This window comes from Candidozyma pseudohaemuli (genome assembly GCF_003013735.1).
Source record: "Candidozyma pseudohaemuli strain B12108 chromosome Unknown scaffold00002, whole genome shotgun sequence".
NCBI lineage: Eukaryota > Fungi > Ascomycota > Pichiomycetes > Serinales > Metschnikowiaceae > Candidozyma > Candidozyma pseudohaemuli.
The window spans coordinates 201,945-215,785 of NW_020194436.1; the positions used below are offsets into that span (position 1 = coordinate 201,945).

The window sequence follows — 13,841 nt, forward strand, 5'->3', positions numbered from 1 at the left end:
TCTCTGTATAGACCTCGGGAACCCGATTTCACATTCAGGCTTGCATCCGGGTGCTTCGGACCAAATTGGGTTTTTTTATCCACGGGCCTGCCATGCACATTATTTTCCCTGACATTTTTTTTTTTTTTTTCTACCACTGCCGGAAAAACTCTTGTCCTGGTCCTGCGCCCGTGATGTCATCGCAGCAAGATGATCTCACTGTCTATAAGCGAGCGGCAACTCATTCCTGTTTGAGTTCCTTTTTTTCCCGGCCAGGCCTTGAAATTTCCAGGCACCAAAAGGCCTTTTCTGTTGTTTTCACCAATTGTAGAAACTTCAAGCAACTTTGCTCGTGCCATTGTGATTTTTCTAGTCGAGGCTCACTATGCCTCTACATTGCATTTCTCTTTTTCTTCCACGCCCAGATCTCAGCATATGGCAGTCACTACAGACCGGAAAATCGTCATCGAGCTTCGAGGTTACGCAACGGAGAAGACTCGTCCATGAACCTCCACGGAAGGGTTGCAGTCGCTTATACGAAGGGCTTCAAATCGATCTAGAGTTTTCCAGGCTGAGGCGAAGGTTGGCATACTGGAAATGCACCTCAACGGTTGCAAGGCTGTGTGAGTTCGATGCGACGAGACAATGCCGTAGTAAAGAAGTGCTCGTTTAGGTGCAAGCGATATAGGAGGCCGTTTCGCAAATGGGCCGTTTAAAAACAGGGCGGTTCAACCAGTAAATCTGAATCAGCCAAGGAGTTAGTGTAGAGCAGTCAATGGGAAGAACCTTCTGTTCATGGTTAGATGGAGTCTATGAGGTCCCCAAATGATAAGTCCGTTTATCAGGGCCTTTTATCCAACGAGAGCCATTCACATCTCGAACTACCGATCCCTCACAGTATGCCACCACACCTCCGAGTGGACGACCAATCCTCAACATACACTTCATCAATAAGATATCTTCTTCTACTTTCTTTCAGAAGTCTTTGCTGGTTCCCCCTTTATTCTCCCTCTACTGCTTCCCCTATCTCCCTCCATCGCACCTACAGTACTCTCGTAAAATGTATTATTAAACGCTCCCAGAAGAAGTAAATTAAACACTGTCTCTAATCGTACCGTGGAGTACCTGGCTCCTCAGGATAGTCCTCGTCGTCGCTGGAGTCATCTGGAACAAGCCCAGGAACTGGTTCATCCGACTGACGTGGCTCAAACCAAGGGTCCTTCCACTTCTTTAATATCCTTTCATTAAACCGAGCCACGGGTTCCTGAGGCCTGGCGAAATCAACGGCGATCGCCAGCCCGAGGATATAGAATAGAGTAAGATAAATCAAACACTTCATGGTGTGGTGAACTCAGGGGTGAAGTTCGCGGTCAACTTTAGAATATACTGCAGCAGCGCTTGATAAGCCAATGATCGCATTGACGTGCGCCTACATGCCTCGCTTAAGATAGTGGTCCATTAAGGTATGCAAATAAATATCTATGCTAGTGGTTCAACTGTTTACTCGGTGGAAGAGTCGGAAGGGTGTTGCTTTTCCAACATCTCCTTTTCTTTTTTGGCCTCCATGGCCTGCAATCTCTGTAAGTTCTTCTCGTCTCTCTTGGCCTGCTGGCGATCGAACTTGGCGTTGGCCCATGTTCTCAAACTCTCGCCGTACTTCAAGCAGAATAAGGGGAAGGGAACACCCAAGGCGAGTCCGATAAATGCAAACATCGTGTTACCCCATCCGTATCCCAAGGCGTCATACATGAAGTTGGCAAACAAGGGGAAGGAAAAGCCAAAGAGGGAACGGAACACGGCAGCAGCAGCGACCGACGATGCGGCAAAACGATTGTTCATGTCAATAAGATAGTTTTGAATGTTTTGGAAAACAGGCACGATGAAAATACCAAAAATTGCGGAACCAATGGCTGGCATGATCCAGTGCAACTGCTTTTCAGCAGACCAACCGTACCAGATGAGGGCAACGGGCATACCGCAACCACTTGCAATCAACATGGGAAGACGGTGCTCCGGCTTTGGTACGCCATTGTTAGCAGCAACGAGCTTGATGTAGATTTTGTCACTGACTGGAGTGAAAACCAACGTGCCGATAATGAAACCAATACCGAGGGGAATGTACATGAGACCAGAGATTTCGACGCTGAAACCATAGTTGCCCTTGTACACGGAAGGGTAAGTGACAATGAGAAGGTACATGAAGCCGTAGCAGAAAGCCATAAAGAGACCAAGGCCAAAAACCATAGGGTGACCAACAAGAAGGGAGATAGGTCTCAGAACGGAAACAATGATCTTGCTTGAGGTTGTTTCACCGTCGGCAACTTCAAAAATGGTGTGCAAGTGGGAGTTACCGGTCGACTTTCTCAACTTGATAGCCTTCTTCTTCAACAAGGTAGGAGAGTAAGTCTCCTCAAAGAAAAAGGTACCAATCACCGCAACAACAAAGTTGAAGATGGCCAAGTAAAAGAAACACCATTGCCAGTTGGCGCGTTGCACAACGAAGCCAGAAATGACAGGAGCAATAACAGGCCCCATAAGAGGACCCATGGAGTAGAAAGCCATGGCCAAAAGACGCTGGCCATCACTCCAAACATCGGCCAAGCAACCGGCACCCACATTCAAGGGAGCACAGCCGCCCAAACCACACAAGAAGCGGAAAACGCAAAGTTGAGCTGGAGTCTTTGCAAAACCGCAAACCAAGTTAAAAATGAAAGTTATCCAAATGGAAATGTTGAGCACTGGACGACGACCAATACGGTCGGACTCAGAAATGGGGGCGATGATCAAAGGACCAAGCGCCCATGCAAGAATCATGATGGAGACACAGAAAGACTGAAGCACCGCGGAATGGAGGTTGATGTCTTTTGCAATGGCAGGCATGGCGGGGGAAAGCACCGAGGAAGACATGGGAGAAATCAATGTATAAGTAGCCACCATAAACGTCAGAAACATTTTTCTGCGCATACTCCAGTTTCTAGGATACTCTGGGTCGTCTGGGCCATTCCACGCCACAAGCTCAGGGTCTATATCCGTGAACTCTCCACCAAAGTCCTTAGAAGGAACAGCCGTGTCTGGCATGTCCTCGTAGTGTTGTTCGGAGTCATCTCCCTTGACTTGGTTTTCCTCGTCCTCGGGTCTATGCACATGGTCTTTCGACGCCATCAACAGCACTCTACGAGATAAAGTTCGAAGCACCTCGTTTTGATGCAAAGCTCTCTGGTTTTCAATTTCGTCTGAGTTCAAGTCGCCATAAATCTCGTTGACGCTGTACCTCGTAGAAAGTCTAGACAAGTTGTTAGGAGTCAGAAAGCCATTGAGCGACGACAGCACAGAGCCAGCCCTATTTGGTCTATAAGGCTCAGGCTGTAGAGGCACTGGCTTGGGAGCCAGGTTTGCTGACTCTATAGATGAAAGTGATGGTCTTGAAGACATGCTAAAGGTGTATGAAAATGTGTGGCGAGAGGGGGAAAAAAAAGACTCTTAGGGTGCTCTTATATAGAAGCGTCGCTGCGGTTGATGTATGCAATGATCCGTACGGCGTGAGTTTTGTGCAGGGTGATAGTGAAAACAAGGTCTTTAGCCAAGAGCTTGGAGTAAGGGAAGCGTGTTCGTGTAAAGTGGTCCCATGAAACGGGGGTTTGTTCTTTGTTGGAGTGAGATGAAGAAATCGATAGTTTTTTGACGAGGATTAGCACACAATGGTGTTGCTAACAGCTCGGAATAGTCGCGTTTTCACCGATGCACCCTCAGCCCCCCGGCTGTTTAAGCGCCGGACCGACATGGGGCCGAATACACGAGGCAAGAAAGGGTAAGCCCAAGAAACTGGGATTCGGTTTTTTTAAAAACATGGAGAATTAATAAAAGCGCTATATGGCGGACGCTTTGATGAAGGTTTTTTCCGAGCTGTCAAATTGTATAATAGACGAGCATTCTGTATGAACATCTAAGTTTCAGAAGCGCCTTGTCTGTCGGTTTCGCAACGCAAGCTAATGCGCACGGGTTACCTTACCGAGCACCTCGGTGATAGTGAAGAGCCGATGATGAAGTCACAACCCCTATCTTTAGTTTATCGGTGATTGTCGGCGATCGTTATTAGTTTTTGGAACATCAATTTGGATTCACTTTAGCCTGCTCTTCGAATTTTCACAGCCGTGCTGCGTGCTGACCAATCTGCGGAATTGACACAAAACGTCGCGATGTCCGCCAACAACCGCGATTAGCCGGGCCAGTCGCGCACGGCTTGCGGTAAGTCAAATAGCGAGGCGGAGGGGGTTAATGAAACTTTGGGAATTGGGCGTAACGTTGCTTTTTGCGACCGTTACACTGAAAAGGGGCCTTCGTTTATTGGTGTGGTTCTTCGGTTGGGTAATGTGGGAACGTGTAGCATTTGTGTCGCTTCGGCTAATACTCCTTCTGAAGTTCGTTTCGGCAGCAACTTACAATTTGATCACGAGCAATTCAGCAAAGACACACAATAATAAAGTGAACGAGCAATTTGATTGATTTTGTGAGATCCTTGAATTTTTGAAAATTATCAATTCCTTCTGCTGAGTAACAAAGAAGATCCGCAGCGATCAGCGTTGCTTTGAAATATCACTTCCAGTGCAGTCTAGAAAGCAGATCTACCCAAGGTGTTTGAGGATACATAGATTCAATGTCTCAGGCGAAGGGAGCGCTATTCGGGTACCACAAATAAGTGTACCATAAAATCGATATCGTAGTGATATGGCAAATCATACAAGAATTCAGATCTTCCTTACTCTCATCCCCATGCTTTTGTAGCCTAAGGCTTTTTAGCGTCCTTCAGTTGAAAGGCCATCCGATACGTTACGAGCACTCCACAAAGGCCAATTCTCATTGTGATTGCATTGATAGACGTGCGTCAAACACTTTCACCCAGGCTAATATGATTCTCAAAAGGTTGGCTGAAACTTCCCGTACGCTAAAGTGCCGCCTTTTGAAGACTCAACTTTGAAACAGCATGATTTCAATAAAAATTCGAGCAGCCCTTTTTCAGATGATTGCCAATGTCTACGTGTCATATAAGGTATAGCTCCGTTGCCCCTGAGCAACCAGACGGACCACTTAGAGTTCGCAGCCAAATTCATGGGGGTAAAAATCCATCGTTTCAATCTCTGTGTGCAGGGCGAGCGAGAAGCTAGTTTTAAACGGCGCTGAAAATCGTATGATGTCTGGGCATGTGCGTAAACGACGAGGGATTTGGCTTTGAGAGGAGGCAACTGATGGAGGATTTATCATAGATAAGTTTCTCGAAAAAAAGGAGGTTTTGTTACTTCTGTCGGATATTCGATCGTCATCACCGGAATATCATTTTGACGGGTCGTTGCAGGATGCAGCTTATAGTTCTAGCGTGCGACAATGTCGTCGCTACCTCAGTAAACCCCGTCAATATGGTGATACTTGGGGTAAATTTTTATTGTAAAGATGTAGATGTGTTCCACTACGTATTCTGTGCATGATGGAAGAAAAGTGATTTCCCTTTATGGGGTGTGGAGATACTGACATGGGGCCTCAGCTGACGGTGTGACGACATTTTTGCAACCTCTCACCGAACACTCGGAAAATCACGAAACCAGGGAATTCAGACAAAGTGGATCTACTGAAGCTAATAGCAGAATCCAACGTTTATCTCGCTAATCTCTCATCGACATGTTTCCATGCATATGACCTAGTACGATATCTCGTTTACTCACCTTATCTTGCCTCATCAGTCAGCCCATGTGGCCCCATTTCGGCAGAATTCAAATCAGTCGATACGTCATGACAGCTTACTCATAAATATCAAGAATTGCTTATCAATTATCATAATTCAAGTTCATCAGCGTAGTCTTTCAAATACACTGAGTTCCAGACGCGCTCGTATCGTCGTATAGCCCTCATATACGACGGCACGTCGCAGAGCGTTTCTTTTTCTCACTTATATATCGCCAACATCAGCCTACTCCAAAAACCATCATGGTTAGGTATGTCGACCGGGTATAATGATTTTTTGAATTCACTAACATAATAGTGCCGTTTACCACAACTACGCTGGTTTTTCGAACGTGACCACGTTCGCCGATGCCTTTGATAACTTCTCGAGAGTTACCGACTTGAACTATGTCGAGAAGCTCTGGGCATCCTACTACTACTGGATCAACAACGACCTTTTCGCCACGGGTCTTTTCTTCTTCTTGATGCATGAGATCATGTACTTTGGCCGTTGTTTGCCATGGGCCATCATCGACAGAATCCCATACTTCAACAAGTACAAGATCCAGGAGACCAAGGTTCCTAGTAACAAGGAGCAGTGGGAGTGTCTCAAGTCCGTGTTGATTTCTCATTTCATGGTGGAGGCTTTCCCTATCTGGTTCTTCCACCCTGTGTGTGAGAAGATCGGTATTTCTTTCCAAGTGCCTTTCCCATCTTGGTGGAAGGTGGCCATGCACTTGTCCATTTTCTTCGTTCTTGAGGACGCTTGGCACTACTGGTTCCACAGAGGCTTGCATCACGGTGTTTTCTACAAGTACATCCACAAGCAGCACCACCGTTACGCTGCTCCTTTCGGCTTGGCCGCCGAGTACGCTCACCCAGTTGAGGTTGCCCTCCTAGGCTTGGGTACTGTCGGTATCCCTATCGTCTGGTGCTACTTCACCAGAGACTTGCATTTGTTCACCATCTCAGTCTGGATCTGCTTGAGATTGTTCCAGGCCGTCGATGCCCACTCCGGCTACGAGTTCCCATGGTCTTTGCACCACTTCTTGCCTTTCTGGGCTGGTGCTGACCACCACGACGAGCACCACCACTTCTTCATTGGCTCCTACGCCTCCAGTTTCAGATGGTGGGACTTCGTCTTGGACACCGAGGCTGGCCCCAAGGGCAAGGCGAACAGGGAGAAGAGAATGAAGAAGAACGCGGAGAAGAAGATCCAGTAAGTCTCCAGCTGGAGTCTCCGCTTGGGATCACAGGAAAAATACGGTACCTTCGGGAGTTGAATTGCTTTATACGCTAACTTTCACAATTCATAGATTTAATTTATTGTATCTCTATTTAGGCCTCCTGGTTCGCCAACCACTCAGTGTACTCCTTTCTCTTTTGCTTGACGTCAATGAAATCTCTCCTCGTCTCCAATTCTTCATGCTCTGAAATACCCAATGAGTTTACCACCCCGGTGGCTTCACTCAAATTGATGGGCATAAGGAAGGTCAGTGGAGGCCAAACAACTTCATCGTGGGTGATTCCCAATCTGTATCTGGATTTGATGGAGCTCAAGGCGCCAAAGTTGATGATGACAAGTCCAATAACTACCTCAAGAATAATCTCAGTGGGAACAAATGAGCCTGTAGTTTTGACAAAGGCATGGTACTCATAAGAGCAGTATCCAGCATGCAAAAGCACAAGGGACCCTAGAATCAATAGGGCAGACATGGGAGTAACGTGTAGTTGGATGTGGTTGATAGGAATGATGTGAGGTACATCCGTGCACCTGTTTGCAGCCGGACCACGAAGTATGCTCTTCTACAGGGTAAAATATGCTAGATATCATTTCTATTCATTGCTCATTAATTCCTGATCCATTCGATTTCGTCAGCGGCCTTCGATCTCCATCTGGCGCAGTTGTGGAACGCCAGGTACAGCCAGGTCAACAGCTTAGCTCCACGCATATAGCCAGTCCAGCGGTCAAATTGCTCCAGCATCGTACCGTCAGTACGGTGAACATGCCCCTGGACACTGGCGATGAATGAGTCGGCGTACTTGTATATGCTGGAAAGCAAAGCGTGGTAACGCTCAGACTTGTACGGTATGACAATCTTCCCGTCGCTGATGGGTGCCTCATCATTGAGTTGAGAATCATGCGGTCTAAAAAATGCAATGTTCAGCTTGTCAATGACGATATCGGCGTTCCGCCTGGTGTTCTTGTAGATCCACTTGTAGAGTATTTCACTGGCTGAAAGCGTGGAAATGAACCACGGATTACCGAGCGAAGTACCTTGTCCGTCATAAACATCCTCCGGGTATCTTCCCAAAGCAACACCAACATTGTTTTGCCACCGTGCCTTGTTGTGATTGATAGGGTATCTTTGTCTCATGTCGGCCACCATGGCAGTGATGGTATTCAAGATATGCGAATCATCGACATCGAAAGGAATGTTGTCGGTGCCTCCAAATTCTAGATTATGAGCGTGGAGAGCCGCAAGGAACGTCGCAGCATCAAGACCAGATCTAGTCCCCTGTTCATGCAATTCAGGTGTTTCAATGACATAAGGGATTGATGGATTGGTAAAGCCTCCGGATGAAGTGATAAAGTCTTTGAGCAGATCATAAGTAGCCTGAAGCTGCTCTGCAAACTTCATATCTATCACGTTAGTTCTTGCGAAACGCTGGCCATCCTGAAGTGCCTTTAATTGAGTCAATGACGTGAAAAAGTGATGCGAGTTGACCTCTTCCCACAAATCGAACAGCTTCTCGTTCCAGTTTGCCACAATGTACTCGAGATCGGGCTTGATTATGTGATAGTAGATGAAAGTGGTATTGCCCAAAAACTCGTTCTCAATTTGAAGGTTGCTTCTCTCAAGAAAGAACAAATATCCAAGGATAGTGGATACCCGGAGCCCTGGGCCATCAGACTGGGGCCTGCCCCAGTTCTCATCGAAGCTCTTTCCTGTGGTCAAAAACTTGGGCTCGCCGAGGCCTGACCTTCTTTCATCGTCGAAACGCCCTGATTGGTTGGGAAGACGTTGTAGTCTGTAGTTGACCTCGATGTACTCTTCCACCACCTTTCTAAGCTTTGCCACCAACGCATCGTCACGGAAGTAGTCATTCATATGGTAGATCAAGGTACGCACGGTCAACGCGGAATCCCTAGTCCAAGTGTAAAAGTAGTCGGGGTCGGCCTTCAGCGGAGACGCTATGACGACACCAGGGAGTACCTCTTCCTCATCAAGAACAGAGGAAATACCGCCAATATTCTCAAGGATATAACTGAATGATCTGTCTGACTGCTCGGAAATCCAGTCCTCGAAATTGAGCTCGTCAAGGTTTTGACTGCCCACCTTGATAAGCAGACCGGGATGTGGGGTTGAGTGACGCCATGAATTTGGAAGATATAGCGCTTGACAGGCGGCGAAAAGCGCTATACAATTATGCAAAAAGAGCATCTTGTTCTCTGATCGCTCGTGGACTTTTGTGGGTGTATTTGTGTTTGTGGTTCGTTAATCTGGGGTTGAGAGATGCCTGATTATGCAAGGGCTGCGCGAATCTCTGCCACTGTTTCCGAAGCCTAGACCTATAAGATTAGATGGCGCAGAACAATGGAATTTTCAACAACGAAAAAATAAGTCAATGGTAATGAAACCAGGCTTCCTTCTCGTTTTTGTTCTCCACTGCTTGCTGGGGTCATGCTGATCATGGACCTGCCGAGAGGCTGCTTGCTCAGCCGCCACGCATGATATGTGGTTTGCGATGTATAGAAGTTGAGCAATTGGAAAATCGAACGTGCCGCACGAGGCCTTAGCGATGCCTAGTCCTTCGGTTACGTTGCATTGCGTCGCAGCAACTTCATCACTTCATGACAGGTAAGATAAGCCTTTTTGCTTCCTCGCAATACGCAAAGTTTGCTCTTAATCCTCAGCAGTATTTGTAGATTCGAAAGGTGTGACATTGGCAAACTTCGTGTCAAGCGGATTTCTGGCGTAGCAGTCACGGCTTCTGTCCATGAGCTCGTGCATTTCCTCTTGTGTAAGAGGGTCCTCATGAGGTGGTGGTGTAAGAAGAAAACTGCTTGAATTCTTCATGTTGAACTCGTCCTCATGAGAGCCGTAGAGATCTAAACGGTTGCCAATATCGAGAATTGACCTAATTGAGGTAAACTTCTCGAGATCGATTTTCTCCTCTGCCAATTTCTTCGCAACTCTTCCAAGTTGGAATTGCCCCAGTTGTATGACCATTCTCTCCAAAAGTCTTTTGCTGAAACTTTTAACGATCAACAATTCCTCCACTGTGTTTCGAACGACAAGTCTGAAGATTTTCACAGGATTGGTCTGGCCGATTCTGTGGAGACGGTCAATAGCTTGGAGGTCCATTTGAGGGTTCCAGTCACTATCGAAAAGAATGACAGTGTCGGCACTGACCAAGTTTAATCCCAAGCCACCGGCTCGCGTGGAAAGCAAAAAAACCTTGCTTGAGTCATCTCCTTCCTCTTTGAACTCGTTCATTGCGTCTTCTCTCTCGTCCTGAGAGGTAGCTCCATCGAGTCTATTGAAGGGTATGCCTTTGTCTGTCAAGACGATTTCAATCACATCGAGCATTTTCTGGAATTGCGAGAAAACAAGAACCTTGTGCCCGTCGTCCATTAATTTGTCCAAGAGCTGGTTGAACAATTGAAGTTTTCCCGAATGCTCGAGGATCTTTTCCAGAAAGTCCTTCACTGCTGCTGGATCGAATTCGTCGAGCTCATTGTGAACAACGTAGGGCTCGAAGAATGTGTAGTGTGAGCCGCAGACCTTCCTTAGCTGCATCACCGTATTTTGAAGGTGTTGATGCACAACATGCCGCCTGGCTATGTCAACTGCCTCCAGACAAAGCTCTCTTCTCTTTTCTTCTTCACTGAGATCGGAATCATCCTTGATTTCGATGACTTCAATATCCAGCTCATCTGAAATAGACTGAACGCGAGATCTGGCTCTTTTTCCCCTGAGAGGTCTTCTCCGTCTTTTCTTGGACCCTCCGTTAGAGGTATCATTTGAGTGGTCACCCAGTATGACATCATGAAGTGTCTTTTGAAGCTTTCTATTCAAGGAGCTCTTTTTTAGTTCCTCGCGTGTGATTCCGTTCTGGGTTGGCCCCGATGCGCGATAAGGTATCCATTCACGGGAAGTAGTTTTCACTCTCAAGACCTCTTGATCTTTTGGGTGAAATTCCAAGACCGCTCCGTTCTCCGCAGGAGTTTCTGGTTCCTCTGCAGCCACGCCCATCATGAGAGCATTTTCCAACTCTTGAGTCTGTTTCTCGACCTCTCTCTGTAAGGCCTCTCCCTCTAGAGTCTCATCACTTTGAAGACTTGTTGATACTACCAAGTGATCGCTCTTTTCACCATTTTGCTCATTCTTAGGGGATGGTTCGATTTCCTGGTGCCCATTTTCATCAGCTTTTGTTGTACTTTCATCCTCTTTAGTCTCATTTCCATCCTTGTCGCTTGCAGATGTTTCAGAATCAACATTTTGTGTTTCGGATGCATCGTGATAGTCTTCATCGCCACTCGTGATCTCTTCACTAAGCTCTTCCTCCGTAGCTGAAGCTTCCGAATCGCTAAGATAATCTAGAGCATCTAGGTTACCATTTTCAAAATTCTTGAGTAGCTTTCTGGAGTAAACTTGCCGCCTATCTCTTTGAGTTGCTTTTCCATTTGCTTCCTCCAAGACGTCTTTATCTGCGTTCTTCCTCAGGCGGATTATGTCTTGAACCGGATCAAGGTGCTCAGGTTTTGTGAACTTTTCAGGGTGGTTTTTGATAAGTAGCTCCTTGGCATGAAGCTCTGTAACCGAATCTCGAATATCACCTTGAACAATTGCAGCATAAAATGCCCTTTGAACAGGGGTCAAATCTGCGTACACGATGTATTCCTTCTTGGGCGGCAAGGTTTTCATTGCATTGATTTTGAGTCTTCGAAGAAGGAAAGGCTTCAAAATAGAATGAAGACTCTTCACAAGTTTTCTCCTCACATCTTCCTTTAACATTCTGTCATCATCTTCATTTCCACTCACAAACTCTTCGAAGTTGAACCACAGCTGAAACAATTCGAGATCACCAAAAATATCTGGTAAAATGAAGTTAAGAAGGGACCAGAGCTCGTTTAAGTTATTTTGTAAAGGCGTGCCTGTGAGGAGTAATCTATTAGCGGCATCCACCCTTTTGAGCTTTTGAATCAATAAGCACTCAAAATTTTTGAGCCTATGGCCCTCATCCACAGTCAAATAGCTCCAGGACACCCTAGAGACCTTGATGAAATCTCTGATCACTATCTCGTAGGAAGTGATGACAACCTTTCCTCTCAATTTTTTGTTGAACGTGATCGTTTGCCTGCTCTCCTTGGGTCCCGTGTACTTGATCACCTTCACGGATGGTGCAAACTTTTCGAACTCGTTGCACCAATTGTTGACAGTTGAAAGCGGAGCAACAATCAAGAATGGGCCTTTGACCTTATGCTCAAGAAGGTAACATATTAATGAGATACACTGAAGCGTTTTGCCTAGACCCATCTCATCTGCTAAGATACCATTGAGGCCGTTCTCATATAGTGTGACAAGCCACTCCAAACCATCCAATTGGTAGTCTTTCATGTCACAGCCAGTCACGAGCTTCGGTTGCAATTGACTGTGTGCTGTTTGAGCACTCTCAATTGCCTTTCTGGTCTCTCTAATCTTTTTGGAACTCTCCTTCATCGGTTTCTGCATCTTCTTGCTTCTGCCTCCCTTCCTGGCTGCTCTGCGTTTTCGAGTCTGCTTTACGTCAAGAACCTCTAGATCTGAATCTGACGCCTCCTCTGGCTGCTCCTCCAGCTTCGGCGTTGGGGGACGCTCATCTTCTGGATCACTCTCTGGCTCTGAATCAGAAAGCAAGATATCAGGAAGTTGTGGCTCTGCTCTCCCTTCCTTAATAGCTAGTTCCTTCTGCTCTTCGTATTTCTTTCTTGCCGCTTGTCGTGATTCACGCTTTCTTAGCCTGTCCTGGCGTTTCTGTAGCTTCTTCTTCTCGAGCGATTTTTCAAGCATATTGTCAAGGATGATCTGCGAGTACACCTCTGTCTGCTTGATCAAATGGTTCAACCGCTCTAGTTTGGCATTACTAGAAAGGTCATTGAACTCTCGTTGCTCCGAGGAGACAGAGTCTTCTTTTAAGAAGCTCGTAAGGTTGCCTTCCTCCGTATCGCTCATCTTTGGAATAAACGTCTATAAGTAAAGTATACGCGTTGATCTGGAGGACCTTCAAGGCGATTTCTATCAAAACACGAAGATGGACGAATTTGAGGCCTTAGTTGAGTTCTGCTCTAGACCTTTGTGTAACTGGCAATCTATATCTTAGACGTGCTCCATATGTATGCAGTCGATGCCCAGTCGATGAGGTAATCCAATGGAGGTTACAAGGGAAACGAGAGAAATACGGTTTTCATGTTGATAAAATTAAGAATAGTTAAAATAGCGGGTGGCTGGCAAGTATAAGGATTTAATTTGAGTTTTCGTTGAATGGCTGCAAAATGCCATCTCAGCCGCACATCTTGTCTGGAAAAATAGCTGTGATGTCTTTTCCAAAAACCACTAAACCGCGTCTTTCACAAATCGTAATACAATACTTTATACAATTGAGAGGTGAATTTGAAACTCGACTAGGTTTTGTTTTAATCCATTGGTGGTCTTGACACATACTTAGCACCTTGCTGAGGTAGTCTCAAACAGATGTTGAGAGACAGTTGCAAAATATGTACCAATTGCTTTGGAATGATAAAAGCCAATTTCTTTGAAATGATAAGGTCCAAACTAATAAGAAAGGTATCTTTCATCAAAGCGTGTCAAACTATTCCTCATTTCTCTATTCCCCTTCGCTTCTTGTAGATGGTACACCTATTCAAGGTGCTCTCTTTTTCAAAATATCAATATTCCTCTGATGACTTTATTGCAGTATCAGACTGTAACATAAAGCTAAACGTGTCCTGCCATTGTCGTCTCAACAATCAATTGACACTTTATTCTTGACGTCAGGTGTACTCTGTGATCTGCCAGTCTTGCCTCTAGTTGTGAGCCTCGAGATCACTGGACAATGCGGAAGCCACAATTCGAGAATGAGCCACAGGCGGAGATCAGGGCAAT

The 13,841-nt window shown here is 46.1% G+C and overlaps 5 protein-coding genes across 5 annotated transcripts; 1 reads left to right on the plus strand and 4 right to left on the minus strand.

The window, feature by feature from the left end:
• Positions 1 to 1,084: 1,084 nt before the first annotated feature.
• C7M61_001449 (uncharacterized protein) lies at positions 1,085 to 3,411 on the minus strand (the record flags this gene model as incomplete). Its single annotated transcript, XM_024856857.1, has 2 exons — positions 1,085 to 1,250; positions 1,484 to 3,411. The coding sequence occupies 2 exons, from the start codon at positions 3,409 to 3,411 to the stop codon at positions 1,085 to 1,087; spliced, it is 2,094 nt and encodes a 697-aa protein (XP_024714737.1).
• A 2,544-nt stretch (positions 3,412 to 5,955) lies between these two features.
• Positions 5,956 to 6,914, plus strand: C7M61_001450 (sterol desaturase family protein; the record flags this gene model as incomplete). Its single annotated transcript, XM_024856858.1, has 2 exons — positions 5,956 to 5,963; positions 6,011 to 6,914. 2 exons carry the CDS (start codon positions 5,956 to 5,958, stop codon positions 6,912 to 6,914), a joined length of 912 nt encoding a protein of 303 aa, XP_024714738.1.
• A 115-nt stretch (positions 6,915 to 7,029) lies between these two features.
• C7M61_001451 (uncharacterized protein) lies at positions 7,030 to 7,407 on the minus strand (the record flags this gene model as incomplete). The annotated part of the gene is made up of 1 exon (XM_024856859.1): positions 7,030 to 7,407. The coding sequence occupies one exon, from the start codon at positions 7,405 to 7,407 to the stop codon at positions 7,030 to 7,032; it is 378 nt and encodes a 125-aa protein (XP_024714739.1).
• A 134-nt stretch (positions 7,408 to 7,541) lies between these two features.
• On the minus strand, positions 7,542 to 9,137 carry SGA1 (glucan 1,4-alpha-glucosidase; the record flags this gene model as incomplete). Its single annotated transcript, XM_024856860.1, has 1 exon — positions 7,542 to 9,137. One exon carries the CDS (start codon positions 9,135 to 9,137, stop codon positions 7,542 to 7,544), a length of 1,596 nt encoding a protein of 531 aa, XP_024714740.1.
• Positions 9,138 to 9,599: 462 nt separating this feature from the next.
• C7M61_001453 (putative ATPase) lies at positions 9,600 to 12,911 on the minus strand (the record flags this gene model as incomplete). Its single annotated transcript, XM_024856861.1, has 1 exon — positions 9,600 to 12,911. One exon carries the CDS (start codon positions 12,909 to 12,911, stop codon positions 9,600 to 9,602), a length of 3,312 nt encoding a protein of 1,103 aa, XP_024714741.1.
• Between the last annotated feature and the right edge of the window lie 930 nt (positions 12,912 to 13,841).